This window comes from Lissotriton helveticus, chromosome 6 (genome assembly GCF_964261635.1).
Source record: "Lissotriton helveticus chromosome 6, aLisHel1.1, whole genome shotgun sequence".
Taxonomy (NCBI): Eukaryota; Metazoa; Chordata; class Amphibia; order Caudata; family Salamandridae; genus Lissotriton; species Lissotriton helveticus.
Genome location: NC_136067.1, coordinates 400,938,839 through 400,955,205, shown reverse-complemented (window position 1 = coordinate 400,955,205; position 16,367 = coordinate 400,938,839). Strand labels below are relative to the sequence as shown.

The 16,367-nt window shown below is 46.2% G+C and overlaps 1 protein-coding gene across 1 annotated transcript in view; it reads left to right on the top strand.

Moving 5' to 3' along the window:
- Positions 1-16,367, top strand: part of RNF144A (ring finger protein 144A) — a 160,686-nt gene that overhangs the window by 95,108 nt on the left and 49,211 nt on the right. Inside the window, exon 6 of the mRNA XM_078647844.1 lies at positions 9,662-9,812. Coding sequence (XP_078503970.1) covers positions 9,662-9,812 — 151 coding nt within the window. The remainder of the gene's footprint in view (positions 1-9,661; positions 9,813-16,367) is intronic.

Genomic DNA, 16,367 nt, shown 5'->3' with positions numbered 1-16,367 from the left:
TGCACCTGCCTCTTGTTCTGTTGGAGCCTTGCAAGACTATGTGTTTTTTCTCATGCCTGTCTTTCTTGACTGTGGAGCCATTTCTGCCTTGAGGCTGTGGCCGGTTCAGCTGCCCCCTTCACTGTGTGTGTTTTCCTGTGGCTGGCTTGCCTTGGGGTGATTCTTTCTTCCCCGGTACTCCTCTGCCATTGTCTGTCCCTCCGGGGCTTTCTGGCGGATGTCCCTGGTACTTTGGCTGGGCTAGGGGTAACCTGGCCTTCCTTCGCCTCGTCCTTGCTTCCTTCTGCTTGGTGCGGGCTGGGCCGCCCTTCTTGCCCCCATTACACATCCCCTGCTGGGGCCCTGTGTTTCTTCCTGGGAGGCTCTCTCGCAGACCCTCCTCTCTTCTGGGTGTGGCTAGGGTATCTATTCTACTTTAAGGAATCTGCGGCCAGTAAACTCTATCAGATGTACGAGTTACTTACCTTCGGTAACAATGTATCTGGTAGAGACGATTATAGCCGCAGATTCCTTCACAACCCACTCTTCCTCCCCGGTCTTCTGCACTCGCCTGCCTCCGGGTGGTTTTGCCTTCTGCGTGTTTCCTCTCTCACTTCCTCCCTAATGGGTTGCTTCATTCTGTTTGTTTGATCCAGGCCTTCCTTTCTGGTGATTGGTTGGTGGTTTCCTGGGTACTTCTGCGTCTCGCACCCTGGTCTTCCAATGTGGGACCTACTCACGCTCTTCCCCTTTTTTCATTGCTTGAAATTTTTGACTCTGTAGGCCTCTGGGATGGGGTCTCTTGGCTGTGCCTCGGTCCTTGGCTCTTACAGGGGATGCACCTCCCCTTTTTGGGATTGTCTGGGGGTAATTCTCGTTACACTTCTGTTCTGGCCTTGTTGTCCTTCACTGTTTATGGACTGTGATTGCAGGCCTTTTTGTCTGCTGTGACATTTTTCACATACTTTTCTACCCTCAAGGAGTATGTCGGATTTGCTTGCGGGGTTGCTTCGCAGTAGCTGTGCTCTGCTCTTCCCTCCTATGACTATTGTGTGCCACAGTGCCTGGCACTTTCCCGAATGGTGCTGTTCCTCACCACTTAGTTTTTCCTTTCTGTTTATCTGATTTTTTTTGCACACTTCCTATATTCTCACAGTTTTTGTTTGTGCTGGCGCTGCGTTGTGGCACCGAAGAGTTCTCCAAAGAAAACTGAAGGCGGCGCGCCAGGGTGGGGCTTATGTGACCTTGCTGACGTCACGCAGGGGACGACGTCAGGGCGGAGTCACGTGGTACCGCCCCCTGGCGCACAGAGATGCTGTGGCAAAGAAACATTTTCCGGATCCAGTCTTGCGCCTGGGGATAACTCCACGTTAAGGAAACTGCGGCTAGAATCATCTCTACCAGATGCATAGTTACTGCAGGTAAGTAACTCGTACTTCCCCACCCCCCTTCTGTTTCAATGTAGGTGCAATATTGAGCACCCGGGAAAATGGGGATGGCCTTTAAAGCCCTGCCCTTTGTCCAATCACTTCAGGTAAAGAGCAGTCAGAAGGAATAATATGCTCTCATGTTTCTTCAGTGTGACAGAAAAAGTCTCAGTTGTTCAGGTTCTGAGAAACGAATCCCAATCAATGAGCCAGCTGCAATCATTGTAGGAATAGAAATTACATTGGAAATAAATAGCTTTCTTTAGTAGTAATACATCACTTTTCTCTAGCCAGTGCTAGGATTTTTCTTTAGAAGGTAATCTTGAAAGAAAACGATAATGGCTCATGATCCGGTCTCTGTCTTAGGGAAAGTGGACAATATCTAATGTGCGTGATCAAAGGACACATTTGTAGCTCTGTCTGCAGAATTTGTTGCTGCTATGATAGCCTCCTTGAATAATTTGCTAAATCATGGGATCAAATTTTTTTAGTGCTCGCCTTCGGCATCCTTGGGTATTCCAACTGTTCATAGATTGCAGTGTTGTGAACTGTCTTTACACTTTGGTCTCAGGACTTTCAGCTGACTTTTGTTCTTACTTTGACTCTCCTGAGCAACTGATTAAAAGCAGACATATGAGACCCAGTGTCTTTTCTGGATTCAGTAAGAGTAGACTGGCAATTATCTGCTCTGTCGGTTTTATAAGTCAATCTCTTGGTATGAGGGCCCTGATCAGCTTGAAATTTGTTCATTGCTGTTTTCTCCTTTAATGTGGTTTTAAGAAAGGTTTTAATAAACACTGATGTTGCAGATTAAGAACAGGAATTCATTTGTTTCCTCTGAAGCATGTTTTGTGTACAGCATATATCATCAAGTACTTCTGTGTCTTCCCGTTACCCTTTTAAGTTCTTTTGTGAGTTATGTCTCCTAATCACTCAGTTTGGGGACACAGAGGACAATCTAGCAATTGATAGTGATTCAGTCTTTCAATTTAAGTTGCAGATTGATGAGTCTTCCCACTCGATGCATAGTTTGCATGCTCTAGCTGTAAGTGTACTGGGGCAGGTGGCTGGGTTAGTTGGGCTTTTGTTTGCTAGAGAGGATTGATTTGCTTGCCTCTTGCTTTAGACAATATTATGTTTGCTCTAATTTGTCCAATCATGTTGGAATCCTGAATGCAGATCGAGTTGACTGGTCCAGTCGGCCAAGCATTGCTTCGCAATAGGGTTAGCAGTGGAACGATCTCCTTAAGTAAGACCTGGCATAGGGCCTGGGTGGGTTTCGCTCCTTAGTGCATTAAATCATATTCTGGGGGGTTGGCCGACCATGAGTGGGTTAATATCATTTTTCTTGTCTCTGATGTTGCTTCTGGCCCTTCTCAGTTTGTGGAGCTGACACAACTTGTCCTTTCTTTGGTTCAACTTGTCATCCGTGCTGTTTTGTTCTTCCTATTGGAGTTTTTAGCTTTGTAATGCTGTTGATGTTGGCAGTGCCATTGTTGATGTGGGGGCTTTTTTAAGCTTATGGATTGTTGAAGGGAAGTTTGAGATGCTGTAACATCTGGGATTAGCAACGCAGACTGCAACTGCTCTGGCTTGTCTCCAGTTTGCTGCCAAGATGAGTTGATTTAACATTTGTGTATACAGAGGACAGTTAATCGTCTGAAGGTTTCTTCATGTGAGCCCCCACATCTTCTAGGTAGAAACGTTTATCCTGGTCTAGATCTCGTGAAAGTAGAATCTCTATTGGGTGTCAGCGTGGTAGGGGATCATAATGGGTAATTTTGTCGTCATTCTTTTTTTTTTTTTTTGTTCAATAAGTTTATTACATTTTAAGAAGTATAAGAAATAGTTAAATACAATACATAGTGATACAATCGAAATCCATTGAATCAATTACAAATAATTCCCGCAAACAATATAAAGGTGAAATATAAGAAACTCATAAGGGAAATGTCAGTGAACCAAAATATCCGTAAACGGTATCACTATTATGAATGGAAGAAGTAAAAAAGAGAGAAAAAGGAAAAAAAAGAAAGAAGAAAGAAAGTAGAAAAGAAGACAGCAAGAAGAAGGAAAAAGAGCAAGGGAAGGGAAGGATCCACTGCAGTACTACAAACACACATCACACAAATAACAAACAGCAATCAAGTAGATGACACAAAAGGATACTGGTCCACCAAACCCTTCGCGGCCAAGTCCATATAAGCGTCCAGAGCTTTCCAAACATTACTAGAGATAGTAGGGGTAAGATGAGCCACATCAACTGAAATGTGTGCGCTTCGTAAAAAAGAAACCCATGCTCACCATGTATGATATGATACGGAAGAAAAAGATTTCCATTCCATAAGAATTACCTCAACAGCAACTGTCAATAAAAGATCAAGCAATTGCAAATCTAAGGTATCCAAAGGCAAAGGTACTCGGGAAGCTAATGGGCCCAATAGGACCAATTGGGAAGGAAAGCTGAAAAGCAGTATTAAAAATTAATATAAGATGTTTATTTATGAGATCCCAGAAGGGTTGTAAAAGAGAACAGGTAAGAAACATATGCAGATAATCGCCAGTAGCCAGACCACAGCTCCAACAGAGATCATCATTCTTCAAGTTTAGCGAATGCAAACGCACAGGAGTCCAATGGAGAAGGTTGAGAGAAAAAAATTTAGATTGGGTTAAAGAAGGGGCGATCTTATCACGGAGAGAAAATTTCCCAATCAACTGCCAGGTTTCCGGCAAAATATGGTCAGTAAGATCGTTATCAAAATGATGTAACCATTTTTGTTGGGTAACAGTATGTAAGGCAGATGAAGTAGAAGACAGAAATTTATAAATTTTTAAAGCCACATGACCAGATCGAAGCCACAAGGAAAATAACATAACAGTAGGAGAATTGGGCTCCAGGCGTACTTTAGCAAGAGCTACTTTAATTTTTAGAAAAGTATAGAAGTCTAAATTGGAGAGCGAGAACTGTTGAGCTAAAGAGGAAAAGGGCAACGGATCATTATTGGAGTCATACGAATGACGAACTCAAATCACTCCTTTAGAAGTCCAGTAAGGGATCAACGTGGGATCAATAACAAATTTTAATCTAGGATTACGCCATAAAGAAGACCACCTCGATTTATCAATCGGGGTAGCCACTTTCTTATCCACAGACTTAACTTCTGCAATAGTATCTAAGATAATTGAGCGGGAAAAAGGAATAGATAAATTGGATGTGGTTAAAAAGGAAGAAAGTGGTAAGGGAAATGAGAGATGTTGCTCAATAAACACCCAAGAAGGCGTGTGAACAGGAATCGAGGAAAACCACAAAGCACCTTGGGAAGCTAAAAAAGCCACCTGGTATCTCTCCCAATCAGGAAAATTACAACCGCCCATCTCATAAGGTTTCCTCAAAGACTTATACGCAATTCTAGCCCTCTTATCACTCCAGAGACACTTAGAAGTAATGGAGTCAATCTCACGAAAAAAGGAAGAAGACAATTTCACCGGAAGCATAGAAGAAACAAAGTTAATAATAGGAGTAATCATCATTTTTAGAGTTTGGATACGACCCCACCAAGAGATATGTTTAGGGGACCAAGTATCTAAAAGTTGACGAACTTTGAGTAGAGTTTGCACCTCATTATATGCCACCGTATCATAGAGAGTACCACAAAACCAAATCCCTAGATATTTGAGATGTTTAGATTGCCACTTAAAGCCAGCGGTACCCATATGCGCTGGGAAGCAATAAGCATTCAGGGGGAACATCTCAGTCTTGTCTCTGTTAAGCGTATAACCAGAGACCTTAGAAAAACAAGCAATAATATCTGTAAGCGCGGGAATAGCCGAAACAATATCATCCGAAAAAATAAGAACATCATCCACGTAAGACGCTGTTTTTATGCAATGCGGACCAAAAGTAAACCCCTTGATATCCGGATGGAGATCAAATAGTCTAAGAAGAGGATCAATAGCTAATAAAAACAAAAGCGGGGATAAGAGACAGCCTTGACGGGTACCTTGACGAAGACTGAAAAACTCAGAGGTAGCCCCATTGACACGGATATTCGCTCTCGGTTCGGCATATAAGGACATAACCATGTTAACAAAAGAGTCACCAAGATTATGTGCACGAAGAACAGCATGGAGAAAAGGCCAAGATACCTTATCAAAAGCCTTCTCAGCATCTAAGGCTAGAGCAGCAGCTGGAAGCGTAGACCCCTTAGCTGTACCTAGAATATGGCAGAAGGTACGGATATTATCTCTAGCAAGTCTACCCTTCACGAACCCCATCTGAGATGAATGAACTAAAGAAGGAATATAAGATTCTAACCGCTTGGCAAGAATCTTAGCAAAGATTTTAGCCTCCATATAAAGAAGGGAAATAGGGCCACAAGTTTTTAGGGTCTGAGACATCTTTCCCGTCTTTTGTAATTACTACAATAGTAGCATCCGCCGCAGTACCTGAAACCGCGCTCTCGTGAATAAACACATCAAAAACAGCTTTAAGACGAGGAACCATAGAAGGGAGAAAGGTCTTGTAAAACATGATGGGAAAACCATCTGGCCCAGGGGCTTTACCAGACCGAGTAGACTTGATAGCATGTATAATTTCAGCAGATGTGATTGGGCCAACCAATTTCTCTCCATCCGCTATAGATACAGACTGAAGAGGAATAGTTTAAAAAAATTCCTGGCAAGCTTCAAACGACGACTGATTAGTGGGGGTATAGAGAGAACTATAAAAATCCCAAAACACCTCAAAATTTCCTTAGTCTGAAATTTTTTAGTACCAGATCTGTCAGTAATAGAAGAGATTTGAGAGGATTTAAAGCTAGACTCCTGAAATTTCAAAGTCGCGGCTAGAATCTTACCAGCCCGATTCTTCAAGAGTAACCGTTTGGATTTCTGGGCCTGAACCCCAATATGAGCTCTCTTGGTAACGATAGTGTTGTAGGAATATTTCAAATTTTTAATGGATTGCAACAATTGTTTATCATTAGTACGCTGAAAAAGAAGCTCCTGTTGTTTAATACTATCTGCTAACTCCGCGAGTTCCCTTTTGATGTCTGCATTTCTTTTCGCCATAACTTTAATAATGTGTCCCCGGAGTGTACACTTAAAAGCGTCCCATAAAACCACCGGAGAACTAACTAGCCTTCATTATCAGAAAAGAAATGTTCAATCTCATATTGTATATTCTGAACTTGAACAACGTCATGGAGAACTTCCGTATTGAGTCTCCAAGAGGAAGGTTTTCTCTTAGGGGCGAGATTTAGGAGAGAAAAAGAAACAGCCGCGTGATCAGAGATAAGAATAAGATGAATGTACGGAGAAGATGAGTGCTGCACTAAAGACGAATGAACTAGGAGATAGTCAATACGAGAAAAGCTAGAATGAGGGGGGGAAAGAAGGAAAAATCACTACCTGTAGGGTTATGGAGACGCCAAATATTTTGGAGATTTCAGAAGAGCACATATTTAACAATTGTTTATGAGATCTAGGAGGGTGGAAAGAGAAAGCCGAATTTCTATCCAGCACTGGATCAAGTGGTAAATTAAAGTCCCCACCAACGATCAAATTACCATTATGCGGAGTAACAGCTAATTGTTTAATGATCTTTTGCCAAAAAGAAGGATCATCAGCATTTGGAGCATAAATGTTCAAACCATAAAGATCAGCAGAACCATTAGACAATCGAAATAACAACCAACGTCCCTCAGAGTCATGGTCAGCAGAAATGACTGGCAACCCAGATTTTTTAGAGATAAGTGTTATGACCCCATTCTTCTTGCTAAGGGCATCCGAACACATCACATCACGAGCCCACTCTATCTGCAATAACAACGCTTTTTTATAGGAGACCTTCGTTTCTTGTAAGAACACTAAATCTGAAGACAGAGATTTACAATAATCAAGAACCTTAGCCCTCTTAACCGGATGGTTTAATCCCTTAACATTAAGGGAGACTACATTCAAACCAGACACAGTCTAACATAGAAATAAAAACCGAGCAAGAAGCATGGTAAAGGGAGTAAGACGTCAAACAAAACACTTACCAAAGACCAACAGCTCTCTACACAAGAAGAAAGCACTACACGAGGATCCAGGAGGAAAAAGAGACAGAAAGGGAATGAAGAGAAGAGGAAAAGAAAAGGAGAAAGAGAAGCACCAGAAAGAATAGAAAGAGCAAAGGAAGAAGACCCACCGGGGGAGGTCTAAAGAGGACCAAACTCATACCAGGGGGGACATGGATGCGGGAAGCAAGCGGAGTGCCGGGAAACAGACAATCTTAAAATTAAAATGAACAACCCTATAATAGATAGAAAAGTAGGTGATGGGCATAGAAGGCAATAAAAGAAGCAGAGCAATGCAAAATTTAGAGAGAGATAGAAGGGAAATAAATCTTGAGGGGCCTCTGAGCTTCTGTCTCTTTGACAGAATGATAGAAATAGTTGTTATTTTATCGCCTTCCCTCCTTGCCCTTTTTATCTTAAATGTTTAGCTACATCAGTTTTTTTGGGTTGTGCACCAACCATTCTTCATAAATGGGATTTAACCGACAACAGCAATGGTGATCGCAGCTGTTATGCTTTTGCCAGTCCCAGTTTGCAGGTTTTGTTTAAAGGGAGACTTCTTTACTAGCTATAGCATAATGTTAACATTATAGTGGATAGCACAATGGGTGCATCATGCCACTTGTGATATTTAACCTGCAGGACTTGGGTGCACGTAAATGGGATCATAGCTTGTTTGTTTTTTTATTGTTTTAGCTACCACCCTCTCCGCACATAAGGAAATTAGACTGAGTCTAGTCATGCTTCTGCTCTTCCCGTAAGAGTAATGAGCTAATAAGTCATTGGTAGGTCTGTGTCAATGTCCCTTTATCTCTGTGTCCTGTTTTGGACATGTGAGTGAAGATAGTTGGATGCCATGCCTGACTTTGTTGGAAAGAGGCGTCAAAGCCCCACCCTACCATACACAATAACCATTCTTGTACAGGTTTGTGTTTCTAAGTTACGTTACTCGTATTTCCATTTTGGGCCATTGTAATCTCCTAGTAGGCACTAATGAGCAGAGCTCCAATTGCATCATTCCTTCTAGCAAGGATTAATGAGCAGAGTCCTATTTATAGCACACTTTTCTTGGCAAAAATGTGGCAGAGGACAAATGTGAATAAAGTCACTTCAGGACTACGTGGTATGGTTGAATGGGTTATTACTACACTCCATTGACCGCAGAATATTACAACTTTCTAAAAACACAATTTTTGGCATTTGCACTAAAAAAAAATTCCTTCGAAATTGATTTTCCCATTTAAGTACAACTTAAGAAGGAAATCTCTATCATTATTTTTAAAACTTGTTCATGCTTTGCCAGGGGAGCAGTTTCATAGGCCTATACTGCAATTCCATCTTGGTATCCCTGTTACTGTGGAAACATACAAGTTAGACAACATTTCATGTTTCTCTTTTGAATGGTATGTAGCTGGGCCTTGTGCCTACAGAAAGTATTTTAGAGGTAACGTTTTTAAACTCAGTGATAGGCCTAAGAATGTCAAAGTGGGTTGATTTTGATATGTGCAACTTGCAGCCTTACCTGCAATGGCCCATGATTGATTGTCAGCCATTTTGGTCTGTTTTAAAGCTTACCTGAAGGTGCCATACTGCATCCTACATTGAACATATTAATACCACCCTGAGAATGATCGCACACAGACTTACCTAAAAGTCAAATATGCTATTTCTGTCTTGCCAGTTAGTCTCCACATTTTACAGGTAAAAGCACAAACAATGGGAGGTGTTTAGCATGCTCTTATTGTCTAAAGCCCCAACGATAAAAATCAGTAAATACGAGAAACCTTGAACAAGTTTACATCTATCCAAGCAGTTTTATGTTTTTTTCTGTTGTGACTCAAAGGTTTATGGTATTTTCTTAAGCTGTAAAAAATCTTTTCCTAAATAGAATATTACAAGAAATGTTGTTTGCTGATTAAAGGGACGTTTACTTACACCAAGACGTGACTCAACACGAATCCACTACCTATTTATAGATGCTCTAATTAGATCTATAGCATTCGAATATATGTTTTGTAGATATTCTGAAAATGTTGCTTAGATAGGGGCCTCTAGCACCAACATTGAATAACTTATTTACAGTACTTTTCCTAAAAAAATAATAATAAGGCAGCTCTAAAGTTAAGAAATACACTGTTATCATATTTATTTTTGGGTGCTGATTTTTTTTAATGCCGATGATTTATTTCTGAACAGCTCTGTTTTTAAAGTAGAAGAGGATGATGATGTGCCAATCAAGCGCTGTCCAAAGTGCAAAGTTTACATTGAGCGAGATGAAGGTTGTGCACAAATGATGTGTAAAAACTGCAAGCATGCCTTTTGCTGGTACTGTTTGGAATCACTAGATGTGAGTATACCGGGCAAGTGTTTAACGATTTTTCACTTGCTTTTATTATGTTAGAGGTTGCTAAAGAAGTTCAGATCTGTCAAGAATGACCTTTGAATGCAAATTGTAAAATTGAAATTGGAAAAATGAACTGCTACTTATGCATAACCTCTGTCGTCCTGTTGCTGGCCATTGTCAGTGTTTCATTCTTTGTGCAGGTGTTGGCAGGCAGAATCATGCACTTTAAAGGGGTTTGCACAAATTCTTCAGTTTCAGAATTCCTAGGACTGAGGCAGCTACATGTTGACATCATGACTGCACTTGAAAGTGGGTCCTTGTGTGAATTTGGGCATGCCGTCAAAGGTGGGTGTTGAAAAGCCAGAAAGAATAATCCACAGAGACCTCAAAGGTGCATCAGCATGAATGTATTCCCTATAATGCAGGTACAAGGAATAGTGAGTAAACACTGCGACAGATGAGAATATCTTGCCCAGATGACATTCAAATCAAACCTATTATGCACATTCTGCACTCCACCTCTCACATCAGTCATGCACATGCCGAATCAACTTAGGAACCGACCCGTTCTGTAAGCGTTCATAGTCATGCAACAAAACATCACCACAAGGGGCGCTAGAGAGTGCGCACGCAGAATGGCCGCACTGATGTGAGGCTCCTGCACTCTGGAACTCCAATCCTGCATTTATCCTGAGCAAACCGCTATATATTTCGCCAATGTAGGGTGGAATTGAAAGAACTGCTGCCATTCAACAATCGGAGCAAGTCTCAGCGCGATTGATGCAGTGACACCGAAGCTACGACCGAGTGAGGTGCCTGGCCTTGATAGACCGAGGCCTATATGGACGTTTCAACCAAAGGCATTACTGGATTTGGTATTTCGCACGGAACTAGAGGAGGAGATTAAGGACTTTTTCTTGAGAAATAAGGGATCGGTGGATAGCATCGAAGTTATCTGGGAGGCGTTTAAGGTCACCATACGTGGCTATTGCATCTCTAAGAGTTTTGGAGTCCTGCGGGATATACAGCGCACATTGACTGCTTTAGAGCGTTATTTAAAGGAGCTGGAGGAGCGTATGATGGAGGGGGAAGAGGGGACACTGCAGGAGGAATTCAGAGATAAACTATCTGCATATGAGGAGGAGGCCGACAGGGAGGCTAAGTTCTGTAGTAGGGGATCTCTGTATATAGTCATAATCTAGTGAATAGTCCCGCCCATGTGCGTGGACCCTGGAGCAATCAAAAATAATCTCTTACAGTGTCAAAAAATGCAGAAAAGCATAGACACTTAAGCGAGAATTTAAAGACAGATAATGCAGCCTAAAAAGGCTACACTGTCCAGTACTTCAACTAGAAATTCCACCATAAAATCCACAAAACAGCAAAAGCCTGTACAGATTTCCCTTGCTTTACCAGCAAAATCCCTCAGGAATGATAGAGAGAAGAACCTGGACAGACAAGCACCATAGGCTGCCATTATGTGGCTCAAAACAGGATACTGTGCCTTTAAGAGAATCTTCCAGAACCTTCTCCCAGTATCCCAGAATGCATAGCAGGTCCAACTTAGTTTCAGTTCTTTTTTCCGGCTCCTGCAAGCAGGACCCTGGAGCATTGAGCTCTCCCTTTTCAAGGGTTTTGTTGGTGTTTTTTCACTAATTTCGATTTTGTGTACTTTGAAAGTACTTTGGTGACTTTCTTCTTGGGTTTCTGCTCTCTTTGGCTGTTCATAATGCCTGCATTATTTGATAAATGCCCAGAGTGCTCCAGGAAGAAGGCCAAGTCAGACCCCCATGAGGTGTGTATCCTCGGCCTTCCCTCTTCCCACATCCCAGAGGAGTGTGTGATCTGTAGAGGCTTCTCTGGCAGGACCCTGAAGGACAGGAGAAAAATCAGACTTCAGGGACTTGAAGAAAGAAGACTGAAGGCTCAAGGTGGGTCTGGAGGGGCTTCTGCTGCCCATGCTGAGGCCTCTGGGGGGCTCCCCAGGGGCAGGAAGTCCAGCAAACGTCCAAGGTCTCTGTCTGGTTCAGTTGCTATGACCACGACGTCGAGGAAGGTCCACGGCCAGTTCCCGGTCTCCCCAGGGCTCTGGGTCGAGAAAACGCCGCCCGTCGAGGGACGTTTACAGGCCGCCGTCGAACCCGGTGTCGATCTCCTCCTCGTCGGCGTCGAGTGGACGGCATCGAAGGGCCCGGCGTCGGCGCTCGCCATCGAGGCGACGCCGCCGAAGATGAGGACATCGTCGTCGTCGAGGGGATCCTCGTTGTCGAGGTCGCCGTCGAGACGGAGGAGGTCTCCGGCGCCGAAGAAGTCGACGTCGAGACGTTCGAAGAGGTCGATGTGGAGGCGTTCGAAGAGGTCAACGTCGAGGCGTTCGAAGAGGTCGACGTCGAGGTCGCCGTCGAGGCGTCATCGCCCGTTGTCGAGATTTAGAGGTTCATCCATCTGGTCGGGGTCGACGTCGAGGCGGAGAAGCCGGTCGACGCCGAGGAGTGTGAAACGGTCGACGCCGAAGGGCCGCTCGCCGTCAAAGGGACCACGATCGACGTCTGAGCACCGATCGTCGACGTCAGGAGGTCGTAAGGACAGGCCCAGGACTGTGGGGGGCTCCCCACAGTCAGGACAGGATGGTGGCTCGCCGGGAACGGCATACTCCGAGGTGTATACCCCGAGGAAGCCTACTGCACCGCCTTCTTTGCCTCCTTTGCCTAAGGGCCCACCTCCGAGGGGTTCGACCCCTCCTCCGTTGCCTCCTCTACCGGCGCCTCAGGCCCCGGTTCCAACTGTTCCTCCTCCTCCGGTTCCACCGAGATCGGTGTCGATGCCAAACCTCCCGACACCTCCGAAGAAGACTCCTAAGTCGAAGGTTCCTCCTAAACCCAAGACTTCCGACCCGGGGAGGCCGGCGGAGCATCCCAGACCCAAGAGATCGAGGTCACGCTCAGGTAGAAGGGACAGGTCGAGGAGTGGACGCGGATCCTCCTTGAGATCCAGGCATCGCCATAGGAGGCATAGGTCCCAGTCTCGTTCTGCCTCGGGGACCCGTTCCTACTCACCTACGTTGTCAGATTCACCGGAGACGAGGGTGTCCCCGATTGATGACATTGGCACGTTCCAGGAGGTTCTCCTGCGCGGGGCGGCGAAGTTGGGGATTGAGGTTACGGCCCCTACGCCCTCAACTTCCGTGATCTTTGAGACATTGCATAAGAAACACCTGTCTCGCCCCCTACTGCCTCTGGTGCCAGGACTCCTTGAGCCTGCGGAACAACTCTTCCTTACGCCGGCGGTGGTGAAAGCTGCGCCTTCCAGGCTCTTGAAGAAATACAGGGCTCCTGAGTCGGACCCGGCTTTCTTGCGGAAGGACCCGACACCGGATTCGGTGATTGTGACGGCGGCTCGGAAGCTCCATGCCACCTCTCCTGCCTCCACCGTGCCTCCCGATAAGGAGAGCCGCTGGATTGACTCTGCTGGACGAAAAGCGTGTGGGACGTCCTCTACTACGATGAAGGCCTCCAGTGACTCGGCGTTGTTAGGACGATACGACCGTGCACTGTGGGACTCCATGGAACGGTTTGCGGACCTCGTTCCGCGCGACCGGAGGGAGGATTTCATGGAGATCGTCCAGGAAGGGATGCTGGTTTCTAACCAGGCCATTAGCGCCGCGGCGGATATCTCCCTGCTGGCCGCGCATGGATACTGCCACGGTATCAATCAGAGGCGCCATGCGTGTTTTCGGTTGACGTCGCTTAAACCTGAGGCGCAACAACGTGTGGCAAATCTGCCGTTTTCCGGGGATACCCTTTTCGGGAAACACGCAGATGACGAGATGGCCAGGATGAAGGCCGAGGCGGAAACCCTGACGGCGGTGGGCTTGGAGAAGCCCAAAGATAAGAAACCCTTCCGCCAATTCCAACGGCGTTTTGGGTCGCAGGGTCGGGGAAGGGGACAGTCTTCTGGGCAACATCAGCAGCAGCAACAACAGCAGCAGTACAGAAGACCCTTCCAAAAACGTCAGAGGGGTAGAGGTGCACAGCAGTCCTCTACCGCGACCAAGGGCCCGGCCGGGTCTCGACCCTGAGCAGTTACTTCCCCTTCATCCGTTACCCACTCCGGTGGGGGGAAGCATTCAATTTTTCCTGGCAGAGTGGAGAAAAATTGCTCAGGACAAGTGGGTGCTGAATATTGTTTGCAATGGATACAGTCTTCGTTTCACCAGCCCTCCTCCATCGATTCCTCCGATCAGCTCGCAGTATCAACTGCGCGAGCTTCAGGCGGAGGCCGACATCCTGTTAAGGAAAAGAGCGATAGAGGATGTACCTCTGTCTCAAAGAGGAAAAGGTCTGTACTCTCGGTTCTTTCTGGTCCGCAAGAAGGACAAGAACGAGTTCAGGCCCATTCTGGACTTGCGACAGGCAAAAAATGGATTCGCAGAGAAAAGTTTCGCATGCTGTCGTTGCATCAGATTTATCCTCAGCTGCAACGGGGAGACTGGCTTTGTGCCATAGACCTACAGGATGCATACTTCCATGTGCCCATCGCACACAAACACAGGAAGTTCCTGCGATTTCAAGTCGGCACCAATCACTATCAGTACACGGTACTTCCGTTCGGGCTGAAGTCTGCGCCCAGGACGTTCTCGAAGTGCATGGCAGTGGTAGCGGCACACCTGAGGAAGAACAAGGTGTTTGTCTACCCGTACCTGGACGATTGGTTGATCAAGGCCTCCTCCTTCTCGGAAGCTCAAGCACACTTCCAGAAGACGTGCGTTCTCTTGAACAAGCTGGGGTTGCACATCAACATGTCCAAGTCTGTTCCAACTCCGGTCCAGTGCATCCAGTACTTGGGAGCCTCCATCAATACGCTGTCGGCAAGCGTGTCTCCTTCGGAAGAGCGACGTTTATCACTCCTTCGGAAGGCTCAGGCTCTCCTGTCCACTCCATCCACGACAGTGAGGACGGTGTCTTCTCTGCTGGGATCGATGACCTCTTGCATCTTCCTGACGCCACATGCGCGGCTGCACATGAGACCGCTGCAGGAGTGCTTGGAAGATCAATGGGACCAGAGGAGAGGATCTTGGGATGACAGGATACGACTGTCTCTACATGCTCTTCAGTCTCTGAAGTGGTGGTGTTCAGCGGAGAATCTCCTCAGAGGGGTTCCCTTCCACAAGGACATTCCCACTCAGACTATTGTGACGGATGCTTCTCTCCTGGGATGGGGAGCACACTCCGGAGATCTGCAGATTCAAGGGACGTGGTCCCCGTCGGAGTCCACGTACCACATCAATTTCCTGGAACTCAGGGCTGTTCACTTGGCGCTGAAGGCTTTTCAACCATCCTTCCGGACCAACTCTCTGCTTGTACAGACGGACAATACGACCACGATGTATTACCTCAACAAGCAGGGGGGCTCGAGATCCCGCACTCTGTCTCAGGAGGCGCAGGCGATCTGGCATTGGCTTCTGGCTCGAGGACTCTCGATAACGGCCACTCATCTGCCAGGTGTGCAGAATGTTCAGGCAGACAAGCTGAGCAGACTGATTCAGGAAAATCACGAGTGGGTCATAAACGACGAAGTACTAGGAGAAGTCTTCGCAAGGTGGGGCACTCCAGACGTAGATCTGTTCGCCACCGCCGAAAACAGCAAATGCCGAGACTTCGCCTCCAGGTACTACCAGTCGGGGACGCTGGGGAACGCGTTATGGATCAACTGGTCGAACAGCTTTCTGTAGACAAATCACCACTGAATCCACTTCTCCTTCAAAAACCCACTGTACACAAGCACGCCCACGGCCTCCCCTGTAGAAGCTGGAACAAACTCACAGCGGACTGTCCAAGCGCCACCACCTGACAAACCCTGCTCAATTTGACCCCATGCACTGCACAAGACAACTACCATGAAAAGCATCCACTTCGGGGCACCCTCTGACCTCTGCGACCCTCACATCTTCCACAGAGCTGCCTCGGCAATCACATCCGTACTACGTTGGACTATCAACTGCTCCCTTGAGACCGCCACCTTCCACGGTGACTGGAAACACGCCATTGTCAACCCCCTCATGAAAAAAATCATCCGCCGACCCAACAGACCTTAATAACTTCAGGCCCATCTCCCTGCTTCCATTTGCAACCAAAGTCATGAAAAAGGCTGTCATCACCCAGCTAGTAAACTTAATCGAAGCTTAGAACGTCCTGGACATCTCCCAATCCTGATCCGCAACAACCACAGCACCGAGACCTCCCTACTCCCCGCCACCGAGGACATCTGCTCCCTCCTCGACCTGAGTGAAACGGCAACCCTCATCCTCCTCGACCTCTCGGCTTCCTTCAACAACGTCTCGCACCTCACCCTAGCCACCAGACTCCATAATGCTGGCATCCGCAGCAAGGCCCTCAATTGAATATGCTTATTCCTCACTGGCAGAACTCAGCGAGTCAGAGTCCCGCCCTACTTCTCGGAACTGACAGAGACAACTGTGGAGTGCCCCAGGGCTCCTCCCTCAGCCCCACCCTCTTCAACATCTACATGCCCCCCTTGCAACCATCGTCCGGAACCACA